The sequence below is a fragment of the Rhipicephalus sanguineus genome, chromosome 1, assembly GCF_013339695.2.
Source record: "Rhipicephalus sanguineus isolate Rsan-2018 chromosome 1, BIME_Rsan_1.4, whole genome shotgun sequence".
NCBI classification, from domain to species: domain Eukaryota; kingdom Metazoa; phylum Arthropoda; class Arachnida; order Ixodida; family Ixodidae; genus Rhipicephalus; species Rhipicephalus sanguineus.
The window spans coordinates 186,102,183-186,124,347 of NC_051176.1; the positions used below are offsets into that span (position 1 = coordinate 186,102,183).

Sequence of the window (22,165 nt, forward strand, 5' to 3'; positions counted from 1 at the left end):
TTCCCCTCGAGGCAAGCAATAATGATTCCATCCCTTTGCCGACGCTATATCTGAAAAGTCAATCAGCTAGACTATACTCCCAGATTTCAGAGTGGGGATCCAGCTGGTACTTTTCCATTGTTTAGGAGCGGCGCTGTTGTGCCACGACTCATTGTAGTAGTTGAGTTGCTCAGCACGCACCATGTCCAAGGTATAATAGCACAGGGTAGCGTATGTGATGCCATCTGGTCCCCGTGATGCGATGTCATCTGGTCCATCAGGAGGGGCGCTAAAGCTGTGGCTTCGTCTTCCCATCCCAATACAGGTTTCCCATGCATAAACTACACGACACCACTGGAGCTTGTTGCCGCCTACATGTAGAACAAGGACGCTACGCGGAAAACGCGGAAAACGCGAAAGTCGCGTCCCAGGGGGCACGTTTTAGTCCGTGTCAAATGATGTGTTGCGCAGTGCCTGGATTTCCTCCTTCAGGGTAAGACACAGGGATTAAAATCCTACCGAATCTAGCCTTTCCATAGCCACCGAATGTAGTCTTTCCGGGGCAAGGATTGGCTTTTTTAAAGATGTATACACAAGGTGACGAAGTCCATGAAGTTGTTAAGTCACTGGCTGACTTCATCATTTGGCTTTATTTCGACAGGATGCAGCTTTCTGACTCCCCCATACTCGTATGGACAACTTGTGCATTGACTTCAAGCGAACGCATTCTGAGTTTAACCATGAGGTTATTGTTGCATACCTTACGCAATAATGAAACTCTAGCTTAATGAAAGCTGCTATTTCTGTAGATATTCGACGTAAAAGGAAATGAAGTATCAAGGTTTCTCTAAGAAACGATGGGAGCTGGGGAATTCATAAATGGTGCCCTGGGTGCGATGCGCTGTTTGACAAACAATTTCTTGTGCATTATGCATTGAAGCAACTAGATGTGATGGTCAGGGGGCGTAGCCAGAAATTTTTTTCGGGGTGAAGGGGGGGGGGGGTTCAACCACCCTTTATGTGTATTCGTGAGTGTGCTCTTAAGTGTGCTAGTATATATACACATGCAAACTTAAATCATTTGTGTGATGAAGGTACGCAAGTTCACAATTTGTAGTGATAGCGATGGGTACTTGACGCACGTGTCTGCAAGTCTTCTATCGTGAAACGCCTCGGCGATCTCAGGGTTAAGTTTCCCTCTTTTTCTTGGAAAGAATTTTCGTTCTTTCGAAGAAAGAAAATCCTTTCCAGGGAAAGAACTTTCAGGGGTCTACTAGTCGCACTGTATTGTGGGATAATGTGCGTCGATCGATGTGACCGAGGTGTAAATAAGACCGCTGGAACATCAGCATTTGCCAGAAACTGACGCTCATTCGCAATGCTGAGTAAGCGGGCGGCCCGACCGCTCTTGGAATACAGAATTCTTTCGAATGAAAGAAGAAAATAATTCGTGACACTGTCGGAGCGTTTGGTATCAAAAGACTTAGAAGCATAAGTGTCATCCATCCCTCATTATCACTAATAGAGCGATAATTTACGTACCTTCAAAACACGTATCACTCCAGTGATAAGCAATGAGCGTGTTCGCTACTTTTTCCCCGCTTCACAACTTACCAGGTGGTGTTGTGTGTCGGAAGAGCTGCTGCGAATATATTTTTTTTGTTCTGTTTTAACAAATTTAGTTGCTAGCCTGTGTCCGTCCTTCCTAAATACCTTACGCTTGTTCCACCCACTAACTGTACAGTATTTAAGAATGCAATTTTAAATATAATATTACCGCAAGCTGGACAATAAATATCTACGTCACTTACTCTGTCAATAGCAGGACAGGGCATCAGCGCAGAAAGCCTCCTGCAACGTATTTACAGCTGAGGCAGTAAAAAGGGCTGACTCTCCTTTCCGTTGTATAGGCTGGAAATCGAAATCATCGCTGCCTGATGAGTCCAGAGTCCTTCCTCTTTAAAGCGTCCAATAATCATAGCCATGTTCGATACCTCTGGCATTACAGAATGTGCGATAACGTTGAATACGAAGTCCTATAACTGAAGATGTTCAAAGAGGGAAAGCTCTTCTTTTCGTGTACGGAATTTTCAATATTGGCACGCGAATACATTAATTTCCGATTGCACATTGCTTCGTTTGCTGTTTAATATACTGATATTGGTGTTGTACTACAGAGACGATTTCTCGCTAAGCAGTCTCTCCTGCGCTAGAGCGCCTGGGTCCTAGCGTCGATGCAGACTGCTTTGCCTGGCTGAAGAGAACTTAGAAAAGTGCCGTTTCTGGCTTTAGCGGCGATAGCGAGCTATTAAAAAAAGCAGTATACTAAAGAAGAGCCTTTGGAGTTTGAGCAATTTTGCATTTGCAAATCGCAGCCTAATGCATGATAACTGCAGGCTCACAAGTGGTGAAAATGTGACAGCTTTTGCACGTAGTTGAAGCTCGTATGTAGATGATAGTAAAAACGATTCACATGGGACATCCTCACAACAACACTATCTTGTCTCTTCGACAGTGTGACATTAAGTTGCCCTAGAATTTCGTTTTGTTAAGCTCTTGCATCTAGCCACACGTTAAATAAGCGCCTTAGTTAAATGAGCGCCTTACTTTGCACCCGAAACTATAGATTTTGAAAAACGTAGTGTCATTCTCGTCTCTTATGCTTACTGACACAAATAGCACAAGTTGCGCGACAGTTTCCATAGGCCGTGAACAATATTGCCTCCGGCTCCAGAAATATTCCAGCCGCATGTATTCGGCAGTCAAGTTTGCTGAGAAAATGCTTGACCTGCTCTCATTTGATGTCATTTATTTTATGATGTGCTCTCTCTCTCTCTTTCGCACGCACACGCACTGCAGGCTGTTAGTGGAGCTTCTTCTATTCTCTTTCTCCCGTTCAGTGTTGTGTTGTTACATGAGATGGTTCCCTAATTTTAGTGACCACTTCTACCTCACCCACACATGCATATGATAGCGCACGCAGGCAATTGTGAAACTAACACTGGGGGCTTCTTTGGTGCGATACATATTGTCACGATGCAGACACAGCAGAAGTCGAAAACAGGGGAAGTCACTTTGATTATGCAAGACACTGGAAAAAGGATCGGGCGTGAACAAGGCGTGAACCTCGTCTTCCTTTCTTGCCGCGCGAGCTCTTCGTTGCCGTTTTCGCGCTGCATATTGGATGCGGCATTATATATCGTTTATAACGTACTTAAAGTAAACGACTTTAAAATTACCTTACGCCTTTTTTATTTGTCTTTCTTACCTTGTTTTTGAAGACTAAAAGCGAATAAAGTGACCAATCGCTGGGGAAGCTTCGACACAGTGACATGTTTTTTCCGGTAGCGTATTTAATGCCATTCGATCGATGACCATGGTCACAGCTAAACGTAAGACCTTGAAACTCATCTTCCGAAATATAGTGGTTGAGTGTTTGTGTGTATATGAACTCAAGAGCCACTCCTGGCATGTGCTATGCAGATTGATATAGCATCAACGGCTTGGCTCCGCAAAAGATTCCCAGACTCTAGTGAATCCTTGATTCTCTTAACTCATTCACAGCGAGAAGCAGGCATGTTTTGTATATGTGAACGTTTGTATCGATGAGCATCCGGATCCTCTATACGTTTAAAAACTGCCACTTCATGTTGATAAGGAAGGGGCAGTACCCTTGGAAAACCTCGAGAGAAATGCACTGCCACTTGGATAAGAACCCCTTGCATCCTCTGAAATCTGAATATATGCAGGTCGTATGCGGTCCACTGTAAAACAGGTTATTCAAGACACGCTCAATCCCGGCCACGGCGACCGCATTTTCGATGAAGGCGAAAATGTTTGAGGCCCGTGTACTTAGATTTAGGTGCACGTTAAAAAACTCCAGGTGGTCGAAATTTTTGGAGCCCTCCACAACGGCGTCCCTCATGATCATGTCGTGGGTTTGGGACGTTAAACCCCGACTATTATATATATCTAGACACGCTCGTTTAGTGAGCCCTCTGCGAGATGTCCTTTGCTGAGTTCTCCTTTACTCATGGGCTTGTCTCTCTTGCGCAATCGCTTCAGGAACGCGTGAATCTGTCACCTACTACGTGGACTCCAATGCGGACGCCAGTGGAAGTAAAGACCAATGCACCGCAGAACAGCTAACATCGCGTCTCGATGAACCCTGTAGCACTATGTACACAATGCCAACCCGATGAAAAATTGTCAATGTTTATGAGCGCCAAATGTAAGCAGTATCCTATCACTTGCGTAAGGCTCCTGCGATGATGGTTAAAATCCTTGCACTAGCGGGGACGCTTGCATCTCCACTATAGTGCAAGAATGCTGATAATGTTAAGTGGTTTTCACCGCATGGATCTCGGCGTCCTATTAGACGGCTTTCCTATGGCACATGGGCCAAGCCGAAATCGGCGTAGTTAGACCCCACACACTCAATACTATACGCAGGTGTTCCATCTCAAAAACCGCTGCTCTGATATCGTTTTTAACATTATGTCCCGCCGTTCCTATACTATGGTGTGAAGATGTACTACAAGCGAATCCGATCAGGCCATTTCCTACACATTGCTACTGTTACCAGTAATTTCAAGCAAAAACTGCCGGTAATTGCGCTTCTGCGTAGTTTTCTTGCAGATAATTTTCAGCGAGCTAAATTTTGACAGAACGTTGCCATTTTGAACGTCTTGAGAGGTTAATTTGGAAATGCCCACGAACACCTGCGACTACTCTCTTGGCAGTTATTATCGGCTTCTCGCATCCGTGCGCTACACTGACAATTGTATCGAGAATAATGCCTTATTTTTCCGTTTAGGGTAAACGCCAGTACGCCTTTCCAGGGGCGCTTCACAAGAAGTACCGTACGCACCTTTTCTTGGCTGAAACAGGCAAACGAATTCTTTGAGAGAACGTGGCTATAATTGCAGAATTAAGGAAGGGACGATGCATGGGAAAAGTCCGACCTTACGATCAGTACAGGTTCCCTCTCTATAGGAGTAACAGGTGAGCCAAATTTCTGTGGCTTCGCTATGCTTCGCTTTTCAATGGTCTGTTTGTTACGAAATGTAATGTATGGATGGTAATATAGAACCAGAAACCTTCATAAGCACCACTGGTATCTTAGGCTTGTATTAAATTTTCGTGTGCGCTTTTGTAGATAAGTCGCAGCACCAGATACTCATGTTGAAGTTTAGGTATGTGAGGTCTTTATCGAAAGCTCATGCAGGTGAGTCAGCAATAGAGTTAAATAAGGAGTTGAGATACCGCACTCTCGCTTTTTCCCCTGCCAGGACGAGAAACACGTTGCTAGGATTTCTAGAACAAGTCGGACTGCTGCACGACAAGGCAGAATACTACATCTTGTGTAAGATGCTTTTGTGATTTTTGAAATGGAGATCGACGAACAGATGGAACAAGGGGTCAATACGAATTCATTCTGATATTGGGCAATAATAGTGGAGAAATACCAAAGCTGTAGCTAAAGGTTGAACACACGAAGGAACGAACTGTGTTCGAGTGTGTCCAGCGTTTTAGCGAAAGCCGTGAAAACCATATGAACAATTAAAGATGTGCGTATGTGCATCCGCATTGCGCGAACTTGACATCGTCGATCGTATACGCGTTCTGTTATGCTCAAGGCCGGTTAACGTGACAGTTAAAGCACGTGGTTTGCGAAAGTCGCCAATTCGTCGTACTTTGGCTGAATATTTCGAAATTGAAATACTTACGCCAAGAGGAGATCCGACGCAGTTCATACATCGGAAAAATTATGACGAAACGAATACTATATTGACTGACAAACATAAGAAGACAGCAATTATTTCTCGCATCGATGAGGAAGCGTGGTTATACGATACGGCATCGATCTGAAGTCGCCGAACAAGGAGTGGATAAAGTTCAGCCTAATAGCATGGATGAAGAAGGCAAAAATTAAAGTATTATTGATCGTGTTTTTTTTAAGTGGCGTGGACTTGTACACCGCGAATACGTAAGTACCTTAAGATCAAACTGTCAATGTAGCTATCTACGTGGAAGCCATGAAGCATCTCGTCAAACTTGTCTAGGGAGGGGCGCTATTTCTCACCACCATAATATATTGCACTTTGCACTAATGGTGCCTGAGCCTTTGGCATGCGCTTCTATCTCTGTTTTGGAAAATGCTTCTTACTCGCTAAATTTGCGGCACTTTTATGTTCCCTACGCACGAACTGGTGCGAGGGCGGCATTTGAAGACTTCACAGTCAAAATGTACATGACCTCGCTGCTCGATTACTTAACAAAAGAGGAGAATGAAGGACGCTTCCAGCAATAGAACAAGATGTGGAATCGGCGTATTAGATCTAATTGAGAGTATTTTGAAAGGGAACAAACTTATATTGCTGAAAGTTCCCGGAGGAGGAGGAATAAACTTCATTCAGAGGAGCGAGCCGACAGCAGAGTTTTCCAAGGTGGCGGCGTGCCTAGTCCCGAATGCCGAGGGCCTGAGCTGACAGCTTGGTCCTGTTCACCAGACGTCGCTTGTCTTCAAGACTTGAGCTTGTCGGCTGGGCCTCCAACTGCTGGAATTACTTTTTCTAAACGCGCTGCACCATATTTCGATATGTATATAGTTATCCATGTATATGCAGCTGTGTTCGCCGCTATCTGCAAAACTGTGGACTGAAATGCCTAGGTACTACTGTGCACTTTCGCTTTTCTGTAACTTTTAAAGTCACCTGAAGGTGCCCCCAACCAGGCAGCCGAATGTTTACCTTGGAACATTTCATGTTTTAATGTTCTTATGGTGTAGGGAGTATTTCTCTTGCCCATAATACATCTCATTGCAGGAAAATTGCCAAAGCAAGTCATATGCGTTTGCTGGGCCAGTTGGCCCCGAAGTATAACTCGAATGTTTGTAGACGATGTTTGTAGACGATGTTTGTAGACGATGGTCTACAAACAAGATATGACTTGCAAATCAGTGAAAAAGATGTATACCATGTCAGGAGAGGCCCTCGACACTAACAGTAGCAAAACCGCTTTCTTTACTACCGCTGGTCGCGACTGTAAACTTCAAAGCAGTGGTCACCGGCACTGACTCGTCCGTTGAATCTGCCGCCAGCCCCCTCGCGAGCCGTTAATGCGGCGCGCGCGCGCGCGTCGCATGAGCCAGCGGCGCCGACTTGGCAAGGGCCGTCACGCGCTGCCGCCGTCACGCGGCCCGTCACGTTGCCGGACACGGCGGCGGCCAAGGCCCCCAAGCAGCAGCATCAACCAGGACACCGCGATGACCGAATCTTGCACGGTTCCTCAAGCGCTGCTTGGCGGCGCGTGCTGGCGTACACGCCGTGCACGCGAGCGAGCCGTTTCCGCGTGCACTGGACGGCAGCACCGGCGGCAGCCCCAAATCTGCCGTAGCGTAGGAGCCGGTCACGACCCGGGCGTCCAGGGGGAGAAAGAAACCGCCCGGTGAGCACGGCGGCGCTGCCGTTTAGGGCTGCTGCTCAGGTAGCCCGCCGGACGACGCGCTTCCAATGGCGGCGCGAGACAAAGAGAGCCGCCGCTGCTCGGGGGCCACTTTCTTCGGGCGGCCGCACTTGCCACACGGGCGGTGCGCCGTTCTCCCTCCGCGCTCTGGGTCGTCGCGGGCTCTTTCGGGCCGCTAATGTTTACCGCGTCGAGTTTGGTCGGTTACGCATTTGGCGCATGGAGGAGAGCAGGGCCGCCGGTCGCATCACTGCTGGCCTGGTGACCTCGAAGGACGGCAATCGACGATCCAATGGTGGGCAAACAACACTGGCCACCGTTCACTGGGACCGTGCTAACCCCGCATATAGTAGTATTCGAAGGCGTATGAGCTATTTTGGTTGGTTGAGGGCGCCCTAAGCATACAGACAACTGAGTTAACAAATTTCTTATTTGATTTTTTTTTTTATACTGGTGAGCGTCGTTAACTAGAGCGGCGGTAACTTGCTAACATCCGCAAGTTGGCAAACGCTTGCAACCGATGTTGTAACTGACGCTCATGAATTCAAGTTTTAATGTTACCAAGTTGTTGATGCCTCCTTTATTACAAACCAAGGTGCCTATGAGCTTAATTTACGCCTTGTTGGCATCCTTGTTGGCACTTCATTACCCCTCATTCATTCTGTGCTTTTTCCCGTCTGCAGAGTAACGGCTGTCTGACTGTCTAATAAGTGAACGAAGTAAACTTGTCGGAGTTTTTTCGATCTGCAGCGTCGATGAAGTAGTACATGCAATACATGTTGCAATCAGTCGGTAGATGAGCGCCATAGCGATTGTACGCTCGCGAACAAATGAGGCCTCTTTGTCTATGTAGCCTGTGTTGCTGCCATAAGCGTGCGTAGCGTTCCCCTTTAGGGGGGGGGAAGGGGAGGGCGAATGCGGGCGAAGGTTCATCGCAGCGCCCCCCCCCCCTCCCCCTCTCTATTTAGTCAATGTATGGGGCAGACTTTGCGCCCCCCGCCCTCTTAGGTGACTAGAGGGGGGCAGTTGCCGCGAAGGGATCACCGCCTCTCAGTGTCATTTCCTTTTATCTCCTAGCAAGCTTGAAATAAATGGGGTACGTCTACTAATATACCGACTGTAATTATAAGCACGAACTATGATGTCCCCAAACAAGAGCAGACTACGTATACAGCAATGCGAACGACTCCTTCGTGCGGTACCAAGACTATTCCACCAAGTGGCACAACGTACCGGTTTTTGTGACTTTGAAACCCACTTTCAATATACAAATCCTATTCAAATCGCGAAAAGACTGCTCGATTCTGTCACTATAATTCATGGTTTTTCCACCAGGATCAACTCAGACGTTCTGGCCGCTTGTCAGTCCCTTTAAACTTTAAAGACCGAATGATGCGTAGCCTAATTTTCTCTTTATCGCCATTCTAGCCGTGTGATTTCTCTTTAGCAGTAACGCTTCCTGTGAAAGCTTCTGTGCTTTTGTAGAAGGAGTGAGAATACTTGTAAACAATACTGCCGCGTTAAAGGAGTACTGACACGATTTTGAGACATCGCAAAAGGGACATTTTCCGTTTCCTTCGTATACAGTGTCAACGCTGTCGATCCACACACCAGTGTCGGAGAACACGTATAAAATATTTTAATTTGGCTTTGACGTTTTCGTCGCTGAGCATCTGCAAGCCAGCCCCACTGCACTGGACATTATCCCGACGAGTCAAGGCAGTTCCCCCGAGTTTGCGAGTTCTGCGTCCTGCATGCAGCCTAAATCGCAGAAATCAATGTCAGGGTCACTGGACGACAGTTCACTCATCGTTGTTTATGTGCACCACGAGCAGATGACGTATTTGCCTCTAGTACGTCGCGAGTTTCTGTATTCCGTTGACGTCCCGCCACGGTGGTCTAGTGGTTATGGCACTCGACTGCTGACCCGAAGGTCGCGGGATCGAATCCCGGCTGCGGCGGCTGCATTTTCGATGAAGGCGAAAACGTTTGAGGCCCGTGTGCTTAGATTTAGGTGCACGTTAAAGAACCCCAGGTGGTCGAAATTTCCGGAGCCCTTCACTACGGCGTCTCTCATAATCATATCTTGGTTTTGGGACGTTAAACCCCAGATATTTATTATTGTATTCCGTTGACGTCATACTGACATGAAACGTGAGAAGCCGCCCCCTCGATATCGAAACCGAAAGTGTCTTTTTAATGTAGCGGTAATTAAAATATATACGATGCATTCCCAGCCACCACAATACTCGTTTTAGGTTTCTCGACACCAGTATATTTATTTAGAGCAACAATCGGAAAATTTTTAAAACTCGTGTCAGTACTCCTTAAACGCACTGTAAATGCAATAGTAGGTGCGATTATTATAAATAAGTATCGAAATGGAAATTAAGTTTTTCTCTATATAAATTATTATTCAGTGTTTTCGTTTCGTGACGGAAACACAAACGCATTTCGAACAAAATATGTAACTATGAGGTTTTACGAGCCAAAACCACGGTAGCGTTCCATTGTGAGGCATGCCGCAGTAGAGAACTCCAGATTAATTTTGACCACCTGAAGTTCCTTAACGTGCACCTACATCTAAGTTAACGAGTATTCTTGCATTTTGACACCATCAAAATTCGACCACCGTAACCGGAAATGCATCCGCACCTTTGACCTTAAAGGGGTACTGATACAAAATTTCGCGGCCAAGATAGCTTGCGGGATCGATTCCCGTGAACATGCGTATATCATCTGCGAAATATCAACAGCGAATATAGCTTGGGAGGTATTTTAAATGAATTTTGAAGTTTCCGTGAGCGATCGACATCCTCCCTCTACTGACACCCTCAAAGGTGACCCTCGGTGACCCTCGGTGACCCCCCTACTTCCCCCACGTGACCACGCTGCAACAAGTTATGATGACATCATAGCCGCCATTTTTATTGCCGCGTTCGCTTCAGCAGCCTACTTCTGGGCGGCTGCTAGCGAACCGCGCGGAAGTGCGTCACAGTTCTGTGTGCTGACGTGATCGAGCGCTGCACCCGCTAGGTGGCGATAGTTGCACCCGGAGGCTTGTCGTTTTTGAAGCCGAAACTGACACTGGTCGGTAATGAGGAGCCTGTAATTAATTATCTGTCGCGCGCTGCAGCAAACGATGTGCCGTGTTATGACTAACAGGCCCCGAGCAACACATTGCAGAAAAAGAACGCGAGGCGAAAATTTTTGTGTCAGTAATAGTACGACACCTTAATAGTACGGACTTTAATAGTACGGACATCATCATCATCATCATCATCATCATCATCATCATCATCATCATCATCATCACCCTGTCTACGCCCACTGCAGGGCAAAGGCCTCTCCCATGTTCCGCCAATCAACCCGGTCCTGTGCTTTCTGCTGCCACGTTATACCTACAAACTCTTAATCTCATCTACCCACCTAATTTTCTGTCTCCCCCTCACGCGTTTACCATCTCTTGGAATCCAGTCAGTTACCCTTAACGACCACCGGTTATCCTGCCGACGTGCTACGTGCCCGGCCCATATCCATTTCTTCTTCTTGATTTCAACTATGATGTCCTTAACCCCCGTTTGTTCCCTGACCCACTCTGCTCTCTTCCTGTCTCTTAAGGTTACACCTATCATTTTCCTTTCCATCGCTCGCTGCGTCGTCCTCAATTTAAGTTGAACCCTCTTTGTAAGTCTCCAGGTTTCGGCTCCGTAGGTAAGTACCGGTAAGATGCAGCTGTTATATACCTTTCTCTTGAGGGATAGTGGTAGATTACCATTCATGATTTGAGAATGCTTGCCGAATGAGCCCCATCCCATCCTTATTCTTCTAGTTATTTCACTCTCATGGTTCGGCTCCGCGGTTACTACCTGTCCTAAGTAGACGTACTCCACCGGAAGTACGGACTAGCAGGACTTTAATAGTACGACACCTTACCGGCTGAGCTACCACACAGGGTGGTCGAACGAAGTATAATTAAAGAATTCGCGCTATGCGGACCTCGGTTTTCGATGGTGTCGGCTACGCAAGCTTGACCTTCTTAAAATCTGCAACTTCCATCTCAAACTTCTCGCTCCAGTGCAAAGCTGTTACCGCTTTGGGGTGGGGGATGCATTTGCGAATGCGTACTCGTTATGCATGGGGATGCTTGACTAAAACGGGACTGAATAAAACCATTTATGCACTTCTGTCCTCAGGATGGCAATCAGGGTCACCCTCTCCGGACAGTTTTAAACCGGCTTGACTCGAGACCGTTTTAAGAAGTCAAGATTCTTGGCCCACGGCCATGTGCGTCGATGGCGCAGAAAGCAATAAAAGCGTTGCTGGTATAAATGAAGCCGATAACTCTCTGCGACCACTTGTAGACACCTTCGAGGGCACGCGCGAGGTCGTTCTCTTATCTTCTATCTGTCTTTTCACCACTTTATTATTTTCCCCTAAAGTGTAGAATAGCAAATAGGGCGTGAATTTCCTTGCTCCTCTCTGTCTCACCGCCTTTTTTAGCAGTTTTTCTTGCGAGATAAAACCATTTTGCAGGGCTAATCTTGCCATCAGGTTGTAGATAATAATTTACTTTTATGTGACATGCCAGAAACTAAGGAAAGGGGATAGAGGCAGGGAGGTTAACCAGTTCAGAATGACTGGTATGCTACCCTACACTGGCGAAAGGGTGGAGGGAGTTTGAAGATTTGAAGAGCAAAGAGAGATGTGAGATACTATAAAGCCGCACTTTGCCATGGCAGCATCGCGATCGCATGGATGTCAACGTCATGTTTCAATAAATTTGACGGCGAGACATGTTATAAAAGTGGTAGCGTCCTTAACTTAAGCACTGGCAGGATACGGACATGGCAAAGAAAAAAAAATACCTACGTAATTGCACACTCGCAATACAGAAGATGAAGTACTACGATTAGAATGAAACACTAATCTAATCGGTTTTCATATAAACACCGCAGAATTTCCTGCTCAAAAAGGTAGCAACGAGAAACACCGAACGTTACAGTTATGCGCCTTTTGTTTTACTGCGTTCGGAGCTCTGTTTGTTCTCCACTTCCTCTGCCTTGTCAAATATATACCCTCTTCTCTGAGGCAGGCGGGCATTGTAATTCTTCTGTATGCAACTCCAAGCCTCTCTCTGATTCCTGTGTGTTTTGAACCATAATAATAACACGCGTTTCTTCTTCTAAGGAATTCTCAACAAATGTAAAGTTTCTTGTCGGAGCATTATTTTTATGCATCCATGCATTCTGCACGCTTTCCATTTTGGATGCCTCGAGAACGCTCCGTTAAAACATCAATAGTTTCAAACGCACGGGGACGGGCAAAAAATTGACATTACCTTTGGTTACCGCTAAGGAGAGCACAGACACATGCCTATGCTGTGAAGATACAATCATTAAATTAAAGACTTTTTGGACTATTCGTATTCATGTTGCCTACGCCAGGCAGCGGATCTCTCTTTTTCTTTTTCCTTTTTTTTTTGCCTTTTTACTCGTGAGCCATATACAGTTTCCGCCGTCATATACTGGTTGTCTATAAACAAAGAGGTGTGCCTTGAAATGGGGCTCGTATTTATTTAGCCCTGGCTAGTCAAAGTGAACAGCTTTTCCACTTGTTTTTTTTTTTTTAAATAATCGGCCCGATATTTCGTTTCTATTGCTACTTGGTTCCTGGTAGGTGACGAAACAGCATTAAAGCGGAGAAACTGGGGCGCAAATGCCAACGATTAACTTTGGTGTGAAATCACGTGTGCCGTAAATTCTATAGTACTGACAAAGGAATTTGGCGTTGTGCTTGCCCATCGACATGTATACATTTCATAGGCCGTGCAGATGCTGGGATTGCGACCTCTTCCAGCTATTCCTCAGACGCTATAATACCCGAGGCGTCATACGGAGCCTCTAAGCATTTCCTCTTAACATCTCAACCTGGAACAGGTATATACCAACAGTTTTTCCCCTTCACAATGTAATTTACCCGGAAATGTTCGCGCATTGCCATTACGGGATTTTTTCGTCTGTCATTGATGTATATGCCCACGCCGGCCCCAGAGGGGATGCTCTGTGTAAAAATAAATAAATAAATAGCGTCCCTCATGCATTCGCCTAAGACGACTCGAAGGCGAAAGCAATCTTCCCTTTTTTTTTCTTTAGTCGATGTATCGATCCTCCGAAAGCTTTCTGCACCTAACGTGGTTTTGCGCTGTCTCCTGGGTTAGAGGCATTGCAAGCTTTTCTGCAGCTCACCTGGCTTTGCACTGCGTCCGTGATCGGCCCACCGATCACGTGATCGTGACTTTTTGCGTCACTCGTGTGGACGCCGCCGACGCAGACGGTCAATTTTCGCGTTTGATGAGGCGTCTAAGGCTTTCGCCTTAATAAATAAACAAATACGATTGAACATGGGCAGCCGTAAGCGGTGGGTCCTTAAAAGAAGCCTGTGCGTAAGGTAGAAGGGGCACACCAGGCTGCGTAAGAGCCTGGAAATGTTACCATAATGAACAGCGCGAAGACAGAGCACATGCTTCGCTAATTTCGTCCATCTGTAATGCCTGTTCACAAACCAACTAGCCAAATTTCATAAAGTAGTTCTTGTTGCTTGAGGCCATGCTGCCTAGCCGTGAATGCCGGGATCTGCTGAGTAGCATTTTAGCGCGCAACGTACGCTATCACTTTAGCCCATGAGATCGAAGTCACGCACAGTTGGCGGTATTTTGGGGAACGTCTAACGTTATACACGCGCATCTACTCTCGGCGAAGTCCCCTTTTTTTTCGGGGGGGGGGGGGGGGGGGGGGGGATTGTCAATTAATTCCAGCGCTGAAACTCCGAAAGGTTCATAATTCGTGCTCTACTAAATTCAACCTAACAAATACAGAATACCGTCAGTGGGTCTCGCCGCCCGTGTGAATAAAAGACTGTGCTTGCTCCGGGGACCATCTGGTTACCCCAACCTTCCAGGTCACGGTAACTTCGATGTACTTTTATTTCAACTTAATTAAGGATGGTCTTGGGTTTCGGGTGTTTCAGATATATATTGACATGCCTCTCAGGTGCATGAGAACCCTTTTCCGCGTAAGCACGTCTTGGGTAATGGTTTTAACAAAAGGATGCGCGTTGCTCTGTAATTGTGTCGTACTATATGTCAAACATAGTAGACAACAGGGTCGATTTATTTTACTTGTTATAAAATTTAAAAGGTATGGTTTTATATGATTGAAACGAAATCTGGCGTACGAGAGAATGAATTGAGATTTAGACTAATTTTAACGACCCACATTAACTTGCTCGAAAATGCCGGTGCGCCAACGTTCTTATATTTCAGCTTTTTTAGTAACTACGTTCAACCTCTACAGTGAGCAAAAGGGGAGAACCTTCGTGGCAATTTATTTCGATAACCATATCAACACCTCATTGCTGCTGAGTAATTAATTGAAGCTCCTCGAATTATCTAGGACGGGCTGTCCGCCACGCCGTACCTCTTGTCAACTGTCCCAGCCATGGCGTTCGACCATCTGCGATTTGAATGAAAAAAATCGAGGACTATCTCTCCAAAGCAAAAAGTCTTCCGCCAAGATATTTTTGGCGAAAAAAATTCTTCAGTGCCGCAAACCGCATGTGAAGCTTTTCGGAAAGCTCAAAACTATGGCTCGTAAAACGCGTTTTCAAAAAATCTCTTCTTTCTCAATTAGGCTAGGACAAAATTTTTCCTACAGAACGATCGCAGGCCTTTCACTTAAAATAACGAACGTTTACACTTTCGTGGGTTTTTTTATGCGGCCCTAAATATGGACAATATGGCCCATATTGGGGATTCTTTCATAGAAAGGCGACGTTCAGTGAAACGTAATATTTTGTATTAACTGATTTCTCTCTGACTGAGGCCAATAGTATACCTAGTGAAGTAAGTATTCAAATAACCACGTCAAAGGTGATTATATTGCCTAGCTATTCCGGGGCGAACCTCGCGCCCACGTAAGTTATATTTACCGCTGGACGCGCTCGTGCGAAGACAAAACACGAGCAAGAAGAGACACCGGCAGAACACAACTTCAAAAATATTTTTCTTGCTTAAAACGAAAAGTAATTTGATAAAACATTTTCAGTGAGTAAACAACTAATGTTGCTAGTAAATGCGCTATTTAGCATAATTTTGCTAGGACCACCTCAATGTTACATTTACGACTAAACGTGCGCGAAAATGAACTTTTTTTGCAACTTTGTCGCCAGGTGTACACACCACCTCAACGTCTCAAACTATTTTTTGGCTACAGTAAAGCTTCCTGGCAATCAGTTAATACAAAGTATTACATTTCAGTGAACGGCGCCTTTCTATGAAAAATCACCAATGTGGGCCATATTGTCCATATTTAGGGCCTCATAAAAACCCACGAAAACGTAAACGTTCGTGAATTTTATTTTAAGTGAAAGGCCTACGATCGTTCTGTATGGAAAATTTTGCCCTAGCCTAATTGAGAAAGAAGAGATTTTTTTGAAAACGCGTTTTGCGAGCCATAGTTTCGAGCTTTCCAAAAACTTCACATGCGGTTTGCGGCACTGAAAAAAAAAAATTTCGCCAAAAATATCTTGGCGGGAGACTTCTTGCTTCGGATAGATAGTCCTCGATCGATTTTCTTTTTTTTTTTTTCATTCAAATCGCAGATGGTCGAGCGCCAAGGCTGGGACAGTTGGCGTGGAATGACCCTATACGAAGTGAGCTGGGCGCGGCGCTCTGGGGAGTTCGCTAAACATGTCATTTCTGGCGAATGCTTAGAACATGAAGACAGGACAGAGAAAAGAGTTCTCCTCTCTCTCTTTTCTCGGCCCTTTCTTCATGTTCTAAGCATCGCGCCAGAAATGACATGTTTAGGCACCAACTCGCCCCGGAACAAGCTCTTCTAGCTCTGGGTGTTTTCGTTTGGTCGCGCAGTGTATGCTATCTGCAACTGTCCTGGACGTGCGCGAGAATGGTTAGCTCGCATCGACAGGTGGATAATATAGCAGAATTATATTTTTTTAATGATTGGCTTCAACTAACAAATGTCAAAGGTCGCAAAGGTATTTCGGCCGAAAGTGGGAAAGTCGAACAGTCTATCGTACCACTATTGGCGGAGCTTTGCGAGTCTGTTTTACTAGCCGATTCTATACTCAGTCCAGGCGGGTTAAAATGAATGAGGAGGTTCTCAATTGCGTCTGCGAAAAGAGTCCTGGTTTGCGCGAGAACGGAAATGTCGGTGCATGTACGACACGAGCAATTGAAATCTGCGAGTCCGATTCTTATCGGTGCCCATCTTGGTACCGTGTCGTGTATGCAAGTACGTTAAAACGCTTTACTCGCTCGCTCATCGGAAATTAGTACTTATTAATCGCGTTCAGCTGGTGCACCTTCAACGGCCAAGCAACACTTGATGTACATGGTCTAATTATTTAAATATTTTCTCAACAGCCGTCGTATGTGACAATTTGGCGCTGATCTTAGCGAAACATTAATGTTGTTTCTATTAACGCGAAAAGATGTATTTTGTGAAGTCTTGCTTTGAGACAGATTGGTTCGCCGGAATTGTGATCCCTTATTCACTATTATTAAATGACCACTTTTATTGTTGATTACTAGGAAGCGCATGCCACTCTTAATTATCATTTAAAGCATACTGCATCAATCAATATATGATACCCGTAAATAGAAAATATGTTTATATGATTGCGTAATACACAGATTGCGAGGATATTGCGAAAGTTAGTTCTAGTTAAAAGGAATTTTAGTACCTCGGTGTGCTAGTGGAACCATTAGGTGTCTGGCCAGATAACTATGATCGTCACGATCTTACCGGGCAAATTAAGGCGCCCGTCTTTCCCTCCAGTAATTAGAGCTCCAAGGCCATTTCTAGTGCTCCGACTCTGCCAGCATTGGGTCAGAAGCGTCCTGCAAGACCGAAGTTCCAAAATGTTTGTACTAAGAAGTGGGCTTTTTAGACACTAGAAAGGAACCAATATAAAATTGCGTCAGGTTACAACTTAGATTTAGCTCTTGGTGAATCAGTGTATATGCGTGTGTTTATATGTGTATAAGGCGATGTACAAAAACAGGCAGCGGGTGCCCATCGTTTGCTTTTGTATCTGTCTTACATAAGACAAACAAATAAAAAACGGGCAAAGAAATAAGGTTAGTGAAAAGCAAAGTGAAAAGAATTGAGACATACCCAAGAGAGACGAAGATAAGGGAAAGAAAGTCCCTAGGTTTATTATGACTGTCTCGGCACCGCCAGTGTTTTGCTCTCAACCCATGTCCCACGGCTATGGAAAAGGACAAAGCCAAAACTTGCATTACGATATTGGGTGCGTCGCGTTCATGTATTTGTCAAAGGCGGCTGTTTTCGCGCCGCGTTTTCTGCTTGCTTACGGCAAAAAAAAAAAAAAAAAAACGAAACAAAAAAGACGCTACCAAGTTCACATACTCGATACTGTATTTCGTGCTTGCTCGAAGCAATCAAATGCCGTTTTTGCAGAACCATTAGGGCCGATCCTGTGTTAATCTCAGCATCGGGATACCACTTGCAGTCACCTGTGGCTTAAAGCAAGGCATTACATTGTTACTATTCCGGTTGCACATACGGCGACCATTATCGTAAAACACATTTTATGCTTACCGCATGCCTCACTTCGCACATTTAATTCTTCTTATACCTAATCTCACCATTGTTTGACATGATAAAGCAAAAAAAAGAAAAAAAGACGGTTCTCCGCACCAACGCGCGTGGGAAGCGTAGATTCTGCTCGGGCTGACAATTTTCTTTACTGCAATGCAATTCCGCTGGGGATGTACACAGCTGCCCCGTGCTGTAAATGCTGGTCATTTTGTGCAGAGCGCGACCTCCGCGCACCTGCACCGTACAACTTTCGCAAGTACGGTTGGGAAAGCAATTTCCTCATTTTGTGTCGTCGGGACGCAAGGAGCGGCGTCCACTGTCGACATTGCCAAAGAGCTCGACGGCCCGCGCTGACTGAAGGTCACATTGTGCCCTGCTGAATGCATTGTCGTCTAGGGGTGCCTATGCACGTATTTAGGCTGTTCCGTGCAGCAATGACGACTGTCTGCAGTGGCACTATTTATGTGCAGTGAAGAAGTATAGTGCGTGTGTATTGTGCAGACTTTCTCGCCTTTTGCGTGGGTTCAGATACGGGTGCAAGTAACATTTTCTCATAAGAAACGTTGAATTTCCGACATACAATCTCTTTATAACGCTTATTATTCGCTCTCGAGTATTGAGGCCTTCGAGCGCAAAAGCGCGCACAGTTTTTTTTTTTTTTATTGGCCGAAGTCGCACAAGCCAATCGTCATTTACATAAAGCGTGATATTCGGTACATAAGCACCAATTCAGCTGTTGGACTTTACGGTATACGTGCATGCAACCATATTAGCACTACAAATCTCGTTTTGGGAATTTTTGAGGAACGTCATATTAAGTGGGCCCATGTCCATTGCTATACGAAATTGAAAAATTATTCTTTCAGTAGTATTTTTTTACATATGGAAATAAACGTAGCATAACTGTGAAGTTTCATTTGCCACCGATAAACAGGCGCGTGTACATCTGTCTAGTATGTCTAAAAGCTCTATAAATATGTAGATTTGTAGACTAAACGAACAATTACGACCCTGAAAGCTCGCGCAGCTTGTTGTGACCTTGCGTTTAACTTTCCCGGTACATCCGCTCTTTAAGGGGATTAGTTCATTCGTGTCATTCACGACTAAAATGTCGAGATGTGCCGACAGCGAAGTTGAGGCGACCTGTAATATTCAAGAATCATGTTGTAATCGGTGCTAATTTCCTGCGATTTATTCGAACGAAAGTGTTACATGTTAGAAAGTCTCATCAATTTACATGAAAGCTGAGCATTGTCAGCTCAAGAATAATTCTTAGTCAATGATGCAAATCTTTGGCGTCAACCTGCAATATGTGTCCCCGGAAAAGCCCATTCAGACAACGTTGCCTCTTGAGCGTGCGCTCAGGAGGAGCGTGTTCTTTAACACTAATTGTGTCCGCCTGTGCAGTCACACGTAACGCTTGTACTACATGCGTGCCTGTGCCACGTGCGTGCCACTAACGCATATAGTACACGCACCACTGCTGCCCGAAATGTAAAATGCCATATTTGTTTTATTTTGCCAGAATAATCCTCCGTACACTGTTCTCGCAATATGACCTCTCAGCGATTCCCAGACTGGTTCAAGATAAAAAAATAACACCAAATGACTCTGCGGAGGATCGTACAGTTTCGGGATCCTAATTAATAATTATGTGAGTAATAAGGCTCTCCAATGTTCCGACATGCGATAAAAAATAAAAACAATCTGCTATGAAGAAATCCATAGCCACGCAAAAAGCACTTCATTGCAAATTGTTGAGAACAGATCACAAGTAGTGGCGCAGCTACACTGACAGAATGCAACTTCCAAGCAGTCTGTGTAAAATAAAGCAATGAAAAAAAAAACGGATTAGGGATGAGGGATGGTGTGTTTTATATATTTACTGGAAATGTTACAATTTACCTTGCTAAACTGTGGGGTGCAATCCCCTTTGCTACACGCACACGGCTAAAAATCATGCAAACGAAACAAGAAAGAAAACATTCTTGTGATTTTTGCGATGCACTTTATCTGTGTGGATACTAATTTTAAATCAGCCAGTAGAGAGTCAATTGGCAAAAGTTTGCTTGAACTACAGATCTCACTGGCATTGTAAACGCTATACCTTCGGCTTGCATTGCTGTGCTCGACTGCATTTCAGGCGGATAGCGGAAAACGGCACGTCGAAGCCAGAGATATCTGAAAAGCTGTTTTAAACCCTCAGAAAGCTGCTCCTTAACGATTCTGTGAAACTGGCCGTCGCAGTGGTTGTGCAGTGCCAGCATTCGGGTCCTATACAGCGGGTTTGTTTCTGTTGGCGCAGGAAGTCGAGTGATGACGGTGCGGACACGAGACGAAGACAAGGACGTGATCGAGTACGGTATCGAGCCCGCAGTCTTCCTCGATGGATCTAGCTACTTTCGCATCAATAAACGCACCGGAGAAGTCTTCCTCACGAGGTCGCTCGTTGGCCAGGTGGGCATTTTGCACCACTGCTTTCTCTGGCGTTTTCAATGCTCACCGTATGAACTTTCTTTAGCCCGTGCTTCAAGAGGCAACTGCCACTGTCAACATGCAGAATTGCATTCAAACACATCTTCGTTACGTTTATGTAATGCGTGGCCTCGAGCATCGCAAAACTTTTGCTTCGTTAAAAATGCCACATTTTATATACGGCGTTGGAAATAAGGTGGGATGTATCGAGACTAGTGATGCAGAACTATCGGTAAATTGACTATCGATAGTATCGATAGTTTTTTTGAAACTATCGATAGTGTGTACAAACTATCGATAGTGCTACTATCGACAAACTATCGAGAGTGCAATCGGTAGTACCATCGTTAATATTACTCTAGCGACTCATTACAAAATGTTAACAGCGCATAGAACGATTAGGAAGGGACGGGACAACAGAGGTAAAGAGCGCTTCAACCCTGCCAAGCGTCAACCCTTGCATACTATAGCGATATTACTGCCATGCGTGTTTATTGCTTTGTTTTGACGTATTCGGGTTTCACCCACAAAAAGACTGTTAGCAACGTTTGACGCAGACCGCGTCGTAATGTTTGCGCAGCTTCATGATTGTTTGAGTTATTCTGTTGGGATTACGCGTCGGACGCGAATAGTCAAGTTTATTTGAGAGCTTACACGAGCACCAGCGATAACGCTGGAAGATTCGATGACTGATCTATAAACGACGACGTGTTCCACAGATGATCAGATCACTCGACAGCCAACGACTGTTCTCGTCGCTATCAGTGCGCAGCATGCATCGCTTGTATTATGAGTTTAGATTTTCTGGGAACAAGTTCGCCCAAATAAAGAGCTCCGTATTTCCCAGTCTTGCTGCAGCATTCTTCACCGTCACAATCACGTGACAATACTATCGATAGTGGTGTGAATAATGATGCGGTTGCTGGCCGGCCATATTGCCAAAATATTTGCGATAGCCTCCTACCAGCTTCGCTTAATTTATGAGCAATTTTTGGCAGAGAAATTAATTATTTCCGCAGTGAAAATGACGGAATGTCCCCATCAATAAATATGTATCCAAATTTAACCAGTTACACCTTACAATGAACTTCTTGATATCTTTTATTTTTAAATCATAAAATGCAATATAATTTGAAGCCGCAGAGTCCCACCACATGTAACGCCTTCCTTTTCGCTACCGCTGAACTGTTTCACTTTATGATGATGTATCAGCAAAGCACTCTGGTGAAGAACACAATCATGTCAACTTTCGTGCTCTTCAGCCTGCTCCTCCGGCTGCATTATGTACCAGGCGCACGGGGAACCAAGTTTATTCTGCAGTGAGTTCGCGCTGTTGATCTTATACTATCGATAGTACCATCGAATTTTTTACTATCGATAGTGCTATCGATAGTTTTTTTCACTATCGATAGTTCGATAGTGACTCAGCTATCGATAGTATCGATAGTACCATCGATAGTTCTGCATCACTAATCGAGACTCCAAGCACCACCATTTTAAATAGCATGGTCGTGAAGATATATTGACCACAATCTTGTTGTTCCTGTAATGTAACGTGACGTTATGTGTAGAACAGCAGCCAGAGTCAGCTAAAAGTG

The 22,165-nt window shown here is 45.0% G+C and overlaps 1 protein-coding gene across 1 annotated transcript in view; it reads left to right on the forward strand.

Moving 5' to 3' along the window:
- LOC119403696 (tyrosine kinase receptor Cad96Ca) overlaps positions 1–22,165 on the forward strand; it is a 101,177-nt gene that overhangs the window by 56,735 nt on the left and 22,277 nt on the right. The window contains exon 3 of the mRNA XM_037670594.2: positions 20,398–20,549. Within this exon, the coding sequence (XP_037526522.1) occupies positions 20,398–20,549 (152 nt within the window). The remainder of the gene's footprint in view (positions 1–20,397; positions 20,550–22,165) is intronic.